Source organism: Blennius ocellaris (assembly GCF_963422515.1).
Source record: "Blennius ocellaris genome assembly, chromosome: 19".
Taxonomy (NCBI): domain Eukaryota; kingdom Metazoa; phylum Chordata; class Actinopteri; order Blenniiformes; family Blenniidae; genus Blennius; species Blennius ocellaris.
The window spans coordinates 25,297,531-25,310,950 of NC_137668.1; the positions used below are offsets into that span (position 1 = coordinate 25,297,531).

The window sequence follows — 13,420 nt, forward strand, 5'->3', positions numbered from 1 at the left end:
GCGCCGCGCCGCCGCCCTCACGCTGCCCCGCCGCCGCCGCCGCCGCTCGTTTGTCTGACGTGACATGTCTCTGTGCTCGCAGTGGATCAAACACGTGGACGAGCAAGGCCGGACGTACTACTACAGCGCCGACGGCTCACGGTCCGAGTGGGAGCTGCCAAAGGTACGGACACGCCGCCGCGCCTTCCTCGCCGCCACACCTTCCTCGCCACTGATGGCCACCGTCATAGCAAAGCTAGAGCTACGCTCAGTAGAGCGCAGATTCGCAGAACTGAGTTAGTGTCGCTAGCATGAGAGCCATTAGCAGATAGCGATGCTAACTAGCCTGTCAGGTCGCTACAACACTGAAACAGGGAGCGTCTCCATGGCAACAGAGACTGATCTCCTTTGATCTCCGTCAGGAGCCACTTTGTATTAAATAGACCTGCTAAGTGGCTTTGATCAGCGCCGAGGCCTCTTCCTCTTCCTCCGCCTCTTCCTCCTCCTCCTCCTCTTCCTCCGCCTCTTCCTCCTCCTCCTCCTCCTCCCCCTCTTCCTCCGCCTCTTCCTCCTCCTCCTCCTCCTCAGTGGATGAACTCTGGCTGACGTTCTTTAATCTCAGGATCAGATCAGAATAGACTCTAGTTGTTTTCAGACTCGGAGGAATAATGTTTCGTCCGTAAACGACGGCCGTCTGCCCGATGCTGTGGCTGGTGAAAGGAGAGGTAGGGGTGGAGGTGGAGGTGGAGGGGGGGTGGAGGTGGGTGGAGGTCTGGACCTCAGCTGTTCTCTGTCTGCAGTACAACGTCTCTCCTCCGCCCGGCGACGTCCCGAAGAGCCGCAGCCTGGAGAGGAAGCAGCCCGACCCCATCGTCCTCACCAGGTGGAGGCACAGCACCTACGTCCTCGACCTGCACGACAAGGTAGGGCCACTCCACCATACCTCCTCCACCATAGCTCCTCCACCATAGCTCCTCCACCATAGCTCCACCACCACACCTCCACCGCCATACCTCCACTACCATACCTCCACTGTAAGGTACCACCATACCTCCACCACCATACCTCCACTACCATACCTCCACTGTAAGGCACTACCACAAGGTGGACCCAGGATCAGTGTGGATTGTCTGCTGGATTATATTATTATTATTATTATTATTATTATAGAATTGTTGGATTATTATGAATATTATTATATAGTATTATTATTATTATTAATAATAATAATATTATATAATAGCTGGATTGTTATTATTAATATTATTATATAGTAGCTGGATTATTATTATTATTAATAATATTATTATATAATAGTTGAATTGTTAATATTAATATTGTAAAACAGCTGGATTATTATTATTAATGTTATATAATAGTTGGATTGTTATTATTATTATTATTATTATTATTATTATTAATATTATTATGTAATAGTTGGATTATGAGGGTAAAGGTGGAGGTTCTCCATCTCACCCTCTCCTCCTCTGGATGTTCTGCGTCACGTTGCCGTGGTAACGTTTCATGACGGTTCTCTCGCGTGGCCCCGACTCCTCCGGCTTTACACGGCGGCGCGGCTCTCGTTGCAGAGGTTTTCCTCCGCCTCCCACAGGAAGAGCCTCCGCCCGTCCCTCCGTCAGCCCTGGAGATCAGCCCGTTGGTCCCGTTCAGTCTCTGATTCTGGTTCCGCTCTGTTGACGTTGACGCCACGGCGATCATCGATTTCAGGCCCCGTTTCCACGGCAACGGCCTCACAGCAGAGCTTTGGTTGTGTTTTGGGTCCGTTTCCGGGACGTTTTCGAGAACTTGCTCCGACTGCGTCGTCCAATCATTTCCCTAACGTGGTACTTTTATTTTGACGGTCGCCGTAATAACAAACCAACACGAACGTTCTGTCGTTTCCATGGAAACGTTGTCGCGTAAACGAGGCCTGATCAAGATCTTAACTCTGAATCTGTGAAGACGCGATTCCTCTGCAGACTCCTCCCCCTTTCTAACCTCCTCCTCTCCCATGTCATTAGCATGTCGTTAGCGTGTAGCTAGCATGTCGTTAGCGTGTAGTTAGCCTCTCACGCTGTCGTTCCTCTTGTCGGTAGGACTGTTCTCCTGCACCCAAGCAGAACTCTCCGGACTCTGACTCCTGCCCCTCGTCTCCTAAACACCCCTCCACCGTTAGTATACCGCTCACCCTGCTAACCGCTAATGCTGCTAACTGCTAACTCCGCTATCTGCTAGCTGCTAATGCTGCTAGTGCTGCTCACCCTGCTAACTGCTAACGCTGATAGCACCGCTCACCCTGCTAACTGCTAACTCCAATCACCCTGCTAACTGCTAACTCTGCTCACCCTGCTAACTGCTAACGCTGCTAATGCCGCTCACCCTGCTAACTGCTAATGCCGCTCACCCTGCTAACTGCTAATGCTGCTAACTCTGTTCACCCTGCTAACTGCTAATGCCGCTAACTGCTAACTCCGCTCACCCTGCTAATGATGCTAACTGCTAACGCCTTTCACCCTGCTAATTGCTAACCTTACTCACTGAGCTAACCCTGCTAACTGCTAACCCCACTCTGCATCCTCACTACTTCTGCATGAGCCCTCCTCCCCTCCTCCTCCTCCTCCTCCCCTCCTCCCCCCACCCGGCTCCCTGCAGCAGCGCTGTGCCGCCCCCTGCTGGCGGCCTCCACCCACAGCGTCAAGCTGCTTGTTCACGCGAGTGATTCTTTGTCCTCAGCCTTCGGAGAAGTGCGGCGTCCTCAACGTGACCAAGATCACGGAGAATGGCAAGAAAGTCAGGTAGGAGTGTGATGTGAGGGTCCTGGGGGGTCCTGGGGGGGTCCTGGGGGGTCCTGATGGTCTCTGTCCCCCCACCAGGAAGAGCTGGACGTCCTCCTGGACGGTGCTGCAGGGCTCCTCGCTGCTCTTCGCTAAAGGCCAGGGAGGCGGAACCAGCTGGGTACGTTTTCACCTGAACCCTGGAGGTGACGGAGGTGACGGAGGTGACGGAGGTCCTCCAGAATTCAACTCCATAATAACGGCCAAATTATAAAGTTTTCCATTTCCAGTCGCTCTGAAAGATTTAATCTGAAAACTACATGACTTTTACTGTAGTAATAACAATGATAATAATATATTAAAAATGAAGTTTTGTTTGCTTTTTTAAGAAAATGCCGAATAGAACTTTATTTTACGTTCACAGGAGAATCGAATTCACATTTAAATCCAGAAAAGTAGAACAGGTGATTCAAACTGTCCGTTTCTTCCCCACAAGTTTTTATCAGTCGAGTCGTTTCAGGTTTGTGTTTTATTCTGGAGGGATTAATGAGTTTAATCCTGATTCTGACCACGTCCGCTGTTAAACCCGCCATTTTTAAAACCTCGCCAGCAGAGGCAGACGCTCTGGACTCCAGTGTCGGCGGTGTTTTGGATTAACTGGTTCCCATGTTAACTGGTGGCCTTCAGAGGTGTTAGAACCCGGAGTCGTCCTGCAGAACGTTTAACCTCGTTCACATTAAAGTTTAAAGTGTCGCAGCGTCTGTTTGTCTTATTCTAACACCAGAAGTCACCAGATAACACGGATACCAGTGGAACCGAAACACCGGGCAGTGAAGCTCCATCGTAACGATCCAGTTTGTAGTATAATTAATAAATACATGAAATATTTACTATTTAATTAATGATTTGAGCTGAAATCCAGTAGATCACTGGTCCATGACTCCGCCCACTTCGTGGTACTTTATTGTGAAGGAGGACGAGGAGAGTCGAGGAGGAAGTGGTGGAAAAGAGCTGCAGCCCTGCTCCTCCTCTTCCTCTCCTCCTCCTCCTCTCTCCTCCTGTCTTCATCCTGTCTTCCTCTCCGCTCCCTCTCTCTCTCTCCTTCTGTCTTCCTCTCCTCCTCCTCCTCTCTCCTTCTGTCTTCCTCTCCTCCTCCTCTCTCCTCCTCCTCTCTCCTCCTCCTCTCTCCTCCTGTCTTCATCCTGTCTTCCTCTCCTCTCCCTCTCTCTCTCTCCCTCTGTCTTCCTCTCCTCCTCCTCTCATGCTCCTGTCTTCATCCTGTCTTCCTCTCCTCTCCCTCTCTCTCTCTCTCCTTCTGTCTTCCTCTCCTCCTCCTCCTCTCTCCTCCTGTCTTCCTCTCCTCTCCCTCTCTCTCCTTCTGTCTTCCTCCTCTCCTCCTGTCTTCATCCTGTCTTCCTCTCCTCTCCCTCTCTCTCTCCTTCTGTCTTCCTCTCCTCTCCCTCTCTCTCTCCTTCTGTCTTCCTCTCCTCCTCCTCTCATGCTCCTGTCTTCATCCTGTCTTCCTCTCCTCATCCCCTCCCCCCCCCCCCCCCCCCCCCCTCCCTCTCTCAAGTCGCTCTCCCCCCAGCGGTTCTCTCCCTGAGCTTCTGTTGACGTTGCTCAGCAGCTGGACTCGTTCCCTCAAGCTCCGCCCGGCTGTGTCCTATGTCCAGACTGCTGCTGTACGTCTCCACCCGTCTGCCTCCACCCGTCTGCCTGCGTGTGTCCCTGCATGTCTGCAGTCTCCTCCTCCTCCTCCTCCTCCTCCTCCTCCTCCTCCTCCTCCTCCTCTTCCTCATTTCACACCTGAAACATTAAACCCCCTCCTCACTGCCCCTCCTGAAGCTGACCAGTCCTAAAGGGTGCGTTTCATTTCTGCACCTTCGTCTCTGAGGTCATTCTTCTCTCAAGGCTTTTTTTTTTTTTAATCTTTTTAAAGCAGAGAGTTTTTCATCATCATCGTTATTCACCTCATTTTAAAAGAACTTTGATAATTTTCTAAAAAAAAGAAACAAACAAGAAGAAACTCACACACACACACACACACACACACACACACACACACACACACACACACACACACACACACACACACACACACACAATTCTCTTCCTGTTTTACAGGAAGAGAATTTAAAAAAATAAATATGAAAACAAAATTAAGAGCAAGAGTCAAACAATTCAACAGGAAGTCCAGAAAATAATTTTATTAAAAATGTAAATAAATGAAGAAAGAAAAATGCAAATATTGGATTAAAAATGAAGAGAAAATAAAATATATATATATATATATATATATATATATATATATATATAAAAATCTAAACTAAGGGAACATTTTTATTAAATAATTCCGAAGAGATAAACGAAAATAAAAAATTACAAATAAATGAAGAGAGAAAAAAAAAAAATACAATCGCTAAAACAAAAATGTAGAAAAGAACAAAAATGTAAATGTGAATAAAAACAAAAAGGACAAAAAGACTCTGGAAACTGGATTTTAACTCTTTAACTCCTGAAACTAAAGTTTAACTTTGAAATGTTGAAAAACGCACGAATAACAAGAACTAATGCTCTGAAGTGTGTGTGTGTGTGTGTGTGTGTGTGTGTGTGTGTGTGTGTGTGTGTGTGTGTGTGTGTGTGTGTGTGTGTGTGTGTGTGTGTGTGTGTGTGTGTGTGTGTGTGTGTGTGTGTGTGTGTGTGTGTGTGTGTGTGTGTGTGTGTGTGTGTGTGTGTGTGTGTGTGTGTGTGTGTGTTTAACCCTTCATGGTGGCCTCCACAATAAAAGTCACTTCCTGTCCCCAGAAGTTCGGCAGCCAGTCGAAGCCGGAGTTCACGGTGGACCTGAGGGGGGGGGGCGGTGGACTGGGCCTCCAGGGACAAGTCCAGCAAGAAGCACGTCCTGGAGGTTCGACCGGGTCCTCCTGCTGCTCCTGCTCCTCCTCCTCCTCCTCCTCTTCCTCCTGCTGCTCCTCCTCTTCTTCCTCCTGCTCCTCCACCTCCTCCTTCCTGCTCCTCCTCCTTCCTGCTCCACTTCCTCCTGCTCCTCCTCCTCCTCTTCCTCCTCCTCCTCCTCTTCCTCCTGCTGCTCCTCCTCTTCTTCCTCCTGCTGCTCCTCCTCCTCCTCCTCTTCTTCCTCCTGCTGCTCCTCCTCCTCTTCTTCCTCCTGCTCCTCCACCTCCTCCTTCCTGCTCCTCCTCCTTCCTGCTCCACTTCCTCCTGCTCCTCCTCCTCCTCTTCTTCCTCCTCCTCTTCCTCCTCCTCTTTCCCCTTCCTGCTCCTTTTCCTCTTCCTCTTCTTCCTCCTCCTCCTCTTCCTCCTCTTCCTCCTTTTCCTCCTCCTGCTCCTCCTTCCTGCTCATTTTCCTCCTCCTCCTCTTCTTCCTTCTCCTCCTCCTGCTCCTCCTCTTCCACCTGCTCCTCCTCCTCCTCCTGTTCTTCGTCCTCTTCCTCCTGCTCCTCCTCTTCCTCCTCCCCCTCTTCCTCTTCTTCCTCCTCCTCTTCCTCCTGCTCCTCCTCTTCCTCCTGCTCTTCCTCCTCCCCTTCCTGCTCCTCCTCCTCCTCCCCCTCTTCCTCTTCTTCCTCCTGCTCTTCGTCCTCTTCCTCCTGCTCCTCCTCTTCCTCCTGCCCTTCCTCCTCCCCTTCCTGCTCCTCCTCCTGCTCCTCCCCCTCTTCCTCCTCCTCCTCCTCCTCCTCCTCCTCCTCCTGACGTCTCCTCCTCTCCCCCCCAGTTGAAGACCCGTCAGGGTACGGAGCTCCTGATCCAGTCAGAGATCGACAGTGTGATCAAGGACTGGTTCCGGACGCTGACTGAGGCCGTCAACACTCACGTGAGTCCACGGAACCAGAGTACCCATACCCATACCCATACCCATACCCATACCGATACCTCACACTGGTATCGGTATCGGTATGGGTACAACCTGAATATTTTCAATATGAAATGAAAAAAAAAAACCTCAAAATGTTTAATTTGAGGATCAAACTAAAGGAAAAACAAAGAAAAACTGCACATTTTTAAAATTTCTCCTCTTTTTTAACAGTAAATGACTCAAAACCTGAAGATTTTTCACTTTTAGGAAACTTTTCCAGTCGTTTCGTTTCATTAATGTTGTAAAAACTAATGTTTTTTCACTCAGAGCAATTAATTTGGACTCGAATTCCACGTTTAATATCACATTTCTCACTCTTTCACTCCTTCCTGTCTTCTCTCTGTCAAACACCAGATCGTCTTCCAGGGCACTGCTGCCCCCTGGCGGTGCGTTTGCGTCATTGCAACTCGTTTGCAATCACAAGTTTTCATTATTTTGGAATAAATACTGATTTTTTTTTTGTTTTGCTTAAGATGAAAACTGATCATCCATGTGGTGTTGAAGTTGGTTTCTCATTGGCCGGTTTGATTCCACTGAACCTGAAAGAGAATTAGAATTTTATTTTTAATTTTTTTTTAAATTTCTCCACAAAAAGTTCCAGGTCTTTATTAAAACGGTGTTTTGCCCCCCAGGCCTGGGAGTCTGACGAGGCCATCGAGGAGGACCTGCCCGAGTCCCCCGGGGCCGAGAAGCAGGACCGGGAGAAGGACCAGCGGGACTCCAAGAAGACCCGAGGTGAGCCGGGTCGGATCCGGAGCCGGTCCCGGTCCCGGTCCCGGTCCCGGTCCCGGTCCTGACGCCTCTCGCTCTGCTTCCTCCGCCTGCAGCCATGAAGACCTCCGTCAGCATGGACTCCTCCGACCAGAAGAAGACCAGGATGAAGCTCAAGAAGTTCCTGACCCGCCGGCCCACCTACCAGGCGGTCCGGGACAAGGGCTACATCAAAGGTACTGGAACCAGGAACCAGGAACCAGGAAGTGAGACTGCAGCAGGCTAACTGTGTGTGTGTGTGTGTGTGTGTGTGTGTGTGTGTGTGTGTGTGTGTGTGTGTGTGTGTGTGTGTGTGTGTGTGTGTGTGTGTGTGTGTGTGTGTGTGTGTGTGTGTGTGTGTGTGTGTGTGTGTGTGTGTGCAGACCAGGTGTTTGGCTGCAGCCTCTTCAGTCTTTGTCAGAGAGAAAACTCTTCGGTGCCGAACTTTGTGACGATGTGCATCGAGCAGGTGGAGAACACCGGTGAGTGTCTCGCTCTGGAATCTCTTCTAGATCAGTCGATCAGCTGGAATCAATCGATCAGCTGGAATCAATCGATCAGCTGGAATCGATCGATCGATCAGCTGTTGGTCTGAGAGCTTCTGGAGACGAGGAGTTTAAATTCATATGAATGTTTCCTTGTTTTTATTAACTCATCTGTTTATTTACATTTTTGGTGAAAAGACCCGTTGTTATTTTCATGGGTTCAGTTCTGACCCGGTTCTGTTCAGTCCTGATCCGGTTCTGTTCAGTCCTGACTGATCTGGTTCTGTTCAGTCCTGATCCGGTTCTGTTCAGTTCTGACCCGGTTCTGTTCAGTCCTGACTGACCCGGTTCTGTTCAGTCCTGATCCGGTTCTGTTCAGTCCTGATCTGGTTCTGTTCAGTTCTGACCCGGTTCTGTTCAGTCCTGATCTGGTTCTGTTCAGTCCTGACTGATCTGGTTCTGTTCAGTCCTGATCCGGTTCTGTTCAGTCCTGATCTGGTTCTGTTCAGTCCTGACCCGGTTCTGTTCAGTCCAGACCTGGTTCTGTTCAGTCCTGACCCGGTTCTGTTCAGTCCTGATCCGGTTCTGTTCAGTCCTGATCCGGTTCTGTTCAGTCCTGACCCGGTTCTGTCCCTGCAGGTCTCGGTATCGATGGTCTTTACAGGGTGAGTGGAAACCTGGCAGTGATCCAGAAACTGCGTTTTGCTGTGAATCACGGTGAGTTCTGGTTCTTCTGGTCCACTTTGTTTTGTTTTGTTTTGTTTCATTGTGTTTTGTTTTGTTTTGTTTTGTTTCATTGTGTTTTGTTTTGTTTTGTTTTGTTTTGTTTTGATTTAGTTTTGATTTAGTTTAGTTTTATTTTATTTTATTTTGTTTAGTTTTTTAAATTTCATTTAGTTTTATTTTGTTTTAGTTTAGTTTAGTGGAGTGGAGTTTAGTTTAGTTTAGTTTAGTTTTTTTATGAATTATTTTTTTATTTTGATGTATTCTTTTCCTTTCTTGACTTATTTTTATTTCATTTAATAAAATTTCATTTCAATATTTTTTTATATCTATTAAATTACTTTTTGTTTTTTTTGTAATTATTTTTTGATTTAATTTAATTATTTTGTTTTCATTTAATTGTGTGTATTAAAATGTTCTTATATTTGCCGCCACTTCTTGTACATATTTGCAGAAACACGTAAACATGAACATAAACACACATGTAGAATTCATGTGACACATAAATCCCCTCATCCTTTTATTTTGAAATACACCCCAACAGAAAATCTCAACAGATTGTACCAAACCTTTAACCTTTGATCTTTGACCTTTCAACTTGCGTTGCTGTGAACTGGAGGGTTTAAAGTCTGACCTCATTGGTTTTCTGACCCCCCCCTGTGCCCCCCCCCCCAGACGAGACGGTGGACCTGAACGACAGTAAGTGGGAGGACATCCACGTGACGACCGGAGCTCTGAAGATGTTCTTCCGGGAGCTTCCAGAGCCGCTCTTCACCTACGGCTCCTTCAGCGACCTGGTGGAGGCCGTCAGTGAGTGACACTGCACTTCCTCCAGCGGCCACCAGGGGGCAGCGTGTGCTCACTGTGTGTGTGTGTGTGTGTCCTCAGAGAGCTCCGACTACAAGCAGAGGGTGGCGTCCATCAGGGAGCTGATCAAGAAGCTCCCCAAAGAAAACCACGACACGCTGCAGGTTCTGTTCCAGCACCTGAGCAGGTAAAACCGCCGCCCTTCTACCGCTACGGCTCCTCTTCTACCGCTACGGCTCCTCCTCTACCGCCACGTCTCTTCTTCTACCGCCACGTCTCCTCTTCTACCGCCACGTCTCCTCTTCTACCGCTACGTCTCCTCTTCTACCACCCCGTCTCACCTTCTACCGCTACGTCTCCTCCTCTACCGCCACGTCTCACCTTCTACCGCCACGTCTCCTCCTCTACCGCCACGTCTCCTCCTCTACCGCCACGTCTCCTCTTCTACCGCCACGTCTCACCTTCTACCGCCACGTCTCCTCCTCTACCGCCACGTCTCACCTTCTACCGCCACGTCTCCTCTTCTACCGCCACGTCTCCTCTTCTACCGCCACGTCTCCTCTTCTACCGCCACGTCTCCTCCTCTACCGCCACGTCTCCTCCTCTACCGCCACGTCTCACCTTCTACCGCCACGTCTCACCTTCTACCGCCACGTCTCACCTTCTACCGCCACGTCTCCTCCTCTACCGCCACGTCTCACCTTCTACCGCCACGTCTCCTCCTCTACCGCCACGTCTCCTCTTCTACCGCCACGTCTCCTCTTCTACCGCCACGTCTCCTCTTCTACCGCCACGTCTCCTAATCTACCGCCACGTCTCCTCCTCTACCGCCACGTCTCACCTTCTACTGCCACGTCTCCTCCTCTACCGCCACGTCTCACCTTCTACCGCCACGTCTCCTCCTCTACCGCCACGTCTCACCTTCTACCGCCACGTCTCCTCCTCTACCGCCACGTCTCACCTTCTACCGCCACGTCTCACCTTCTACCGCCACGTCTCACCTTCTACCGCCACGTCGCATCTTCTACCGCCACATTCCTCTTAACGTCACAATCGCCTAAAACCTGCTCTTCTATTCAGTTTATTGACATTATTTGATATTTCCCTTGTTATTGATCCACTTTAATGATCAAAGACTCTTTGTTTAATGTGATCAAAGAGTTTAACCCTTTCTGAACGAACCTGGACGTTCTATGTAGATAAAAGTCTAAATATACTGATGGATGATGGAGGGATCAAACCGGGTATCGACCTCCTGGCATGTTTACCCGCGGTGCACGCGATTGGCCTGTTGCCTCCGCCCCCACCCCCACCCACCACCCACCACCCCCACCCCCACCCCCAGTAGCCGGAGGCAGGATCATATGTTCACAATGACATTCGCCAGGTTTCCTATTTGCATTTATATGGAGGCGTGTTTGTTGTAATTCAGTGGCAGTGAGGTGGAGTAATGAGGTGGAGGAGTAGCGAGGTGGAGGAGTAGTGAGGTGGAGGAGTAGTGAGGTGGTGAGGTGATGGAGTCGCGAGGTGGTGGAGTAGCGAGGTGGTGTAGTAGCGAGGTGGAGGAGTAGCGAGGTGGTGGAGTAGCGAGGTGGTGTTCCTGCAGGATATTTCCAGCACACTCAGTGGGTGGAGGTTCTACATCCGTCACCATGACGATTTAATCTCCTCCGTCGTGTTGTTGTTGTTTCTGCTTCTGCTGAGGTTCTATTGTAATGTGTGTGTGTGTGTGTGTGTGTGTGTGTGTGTGTGTGTGTGTGTGTGTGTGTGTGTGTGTGTGTGCGTGTGTGTGTGTGTGTGTGTGTGTGTGTGTGTGTGTGTGTGTGTGTGTGTGTGTGTGTGTGTGTGTGTGTGTGTGTGTGTGTGTGTGTGTGTGTGTGTGTGTGTGTGTGGCCCCGCCCCCTGCAGGGTGGTGGAGCACGGGGAATCGAACCGCATGACGAGCCAGAGCGTGGCCATCGTGTTCGGCCCGACGCTGCTGCGGCCGGAGACGGAGACGGGCAGCATGGCGGTGCACCTGGTCTACCAGAACCAGATCGTGGAGCTGATCCTGCTGGAGCACCTCACCGTGTTCGCTAGGTAGACGGCGGCGGCGGCGGCGGCGGCTCCTCTTCTTCTCTTGTTTCCGACCGGACCGACGAGCCGCCGGCTTCCCGCTGCACTTTGGGACGTTTGGAGGCGGAGCCGTGTGACGCTTTGGTGGATTTCAGTATTCAGGTGTTTTTTTGTTTTTTTGTTTTGTTTTCTCTCTCTCCGCTCCGCCTGCTGGACGGCGGCGGTCGGCGCCTGCCGGACGGCGGTTAGCGGTTAGCGGTCCGGCGGCGCCGAGGCCGACATGGACTGGATCTGTTTCTGTGTCGTGGAGCTTCGTCTGTGACGTGTGAGAAAAACAAACTAATCAGTGTTAACGGACCCGACGAGGTGGCAGCCCCCCCCAATCCCCCCCCCCCCCCCCCAAAAAAAAAAAGCCAGTGTTACCCCCCTCCCCCTCCCCACCCTCATGTCCTGTCGTCTAACGTGTTTTGGTGAAAGTTTCCGTCGGTTCCACATGGACTTCGGCCGCGATCCTCATGGGATTCATCGGATGTCCGTCGAGCGAAGGCGTGGCCAATGGGGGCGTGGCCAATCAAAGGCGTGGCCAATAAAGAGTGTGGCTAATGGAGGATGTGGCCAATCAAATGTGTGGCCAATAAAGGACGTGGCCAATCGACATCGGGGCCGGTGGGCCGTGTGGCCAATGGAGAATGTGGCCAATAAAGGGCGTGGCCAATGGAGGGCGTGGCTAGTCGACATCATAGCCAGTGGAAGGCGTGGCCAACGGAGGGCGTGGCATATCGACATCGTGGCCAGTTGAAGGCGTGGCCAATCGACATCATGGCCTATGGACCGTGTGGCCAATGGAGGATGTGGCCAATCGAAGGCGTGGCCAATAAAGGGCGTGGCCAACGGAGGGCGTCGCCAATACACATCATGGCCAATGGACATTCTGGCCAATCGACATCATGGCCAGTTGAAGGCGTGGCTCATCGGCATCGTGGCCGATGGACCGTGTGGCCAATAAAGGGCGTGGCCTCTTGGGGGCGTGGCCGACCAGGAGGCGGCTCGGTGACTGAGGCGTGTTGCTTTGGCGGTGACTCACTTTGATTTTGTACATTTGAGAAGAGGAACCACGGCGGTGAGGTTTGTTTTGGCGCCCGGCCGTCCTGAATGTGCTTCAGGCTCCTGCTGTTCAGTCCGACAATAAAAGAGGAAGAAGCCGCGACTCCGTTCCTTTGATCTCTTTCAACTCCTCCACTTCTCATTCAATCCGCTGATGCAGCTCCTCACGTCTCAATCAATTATTCTCCTACCTGTTAATTATGAAATGAACCGCGGCGCCGCCATTAATCCTCGGGTCAAACATGGCCGCCGACCCGAAGGCGGCGGATTAATTGATGTCTAATTAGGTAATTGCCGCGGTGCCGGCTTTGATTAAGAGCAGAGACGCTCGCCGTTTTTAATTTTCCCCGTGTTTTGATGCGGTGGCGTTCTGCTGGTATTTATCAGCCGAGGGGGGGAGGGGGAGGGGGAGGGGGGGGGGGCGACGCAGCACAAGTCGTAAATAGAGTCGTAAAATGTTGGGACGCCGCCGGCAGGGGAATAACAGGACGCCCTCCAAGGCGGCGTCCGTTTAATGTGGACGTTATGACATCACGTGACATCACATGACATCACAACACAAACCTTTACGACCCGGTTCCTCAGAGCTTCGTTTAATAAATGTAATTACATGAAAACCGGAATAGAAGCTAAAGGTGCCTCGTTTCACAACCTGCCACAAGTTTCACTGGAGAAAAACAGCTTTTGAAAAAAACAACACTATTTCCCCGTTTCCATGGAAATGGATGAAACTTTCTGAAAGCGGCTCTCAAGGTGGGACTTTTTGAAAAAAACTCTGACTTCGTTTGTATGGAAACGGATAAAAGGTTTTTTTTTAAATGGTTCTGAAGGTGAACTTTTTGAAAACCTCATGGCGTCGTGACTCCCAGTCC

At 50.5% G+C, this 13,420-nt stretch overlaps 1 protein-coding gene across 1 annotated transcript in view; it reads left to right on the forward strand.

The window, feature by feature from the left end:
* Positions 1 to 12,641, forward strand: part of LOC308143918 (rho GTPase-activating protein 12-like) — a 26,331-nt gene extending 13,690 nt beyond the window's left edge. Inside the window, 17 exon segments of the mRNA XM_080514861.1 lie at positions 83 to 163; positions 780 to 902; positions 2,076 to 2,150; positions 2,713 to 2,774; positions 2,853 to 2,934; positions 4,327 to 4,335; positions 4,337 to 4,435; positions 5,559 to 5,603; positions 5,605 to 5,661; positions 6,484 to 6,582; positions 7,257 to 7,359; positions 7,452 to 7,571; positions 7,758 to 7,856; positions 8,499 to 8,576; positions 9,258 to 9,392; positions 9,471 to 9,576; positions 11,298 to 12,641. Of these exon segments, the coding sequence (XP_080370987.1) occupies positions 83 to 163; positions 780 to 902; positions 2,076 to 2,150; positions 2,713 to 2,774; positions 2,853 to 2,934; positions 4,327 to 4,335; positions 4,337 to 4,435; positions 5,559 to 5,603; positions 5,605 to 5,661; positions 6,484 to 6,582; positions 7,257 to 7,359; positions 7,452 to 7,571; positions 7,758 to 7,856; positions 8,499 to 8,576; positions 9,258 to 9,392; positions 9,471 to 9,576; positions 11,298 to 11,472 (1,548 nt within the window). The 3' untranslated portion in view covers positions 11,473 to 12,641.
* Positions 12,642 to 13,420: the final 779 nt, after the last annotated feature.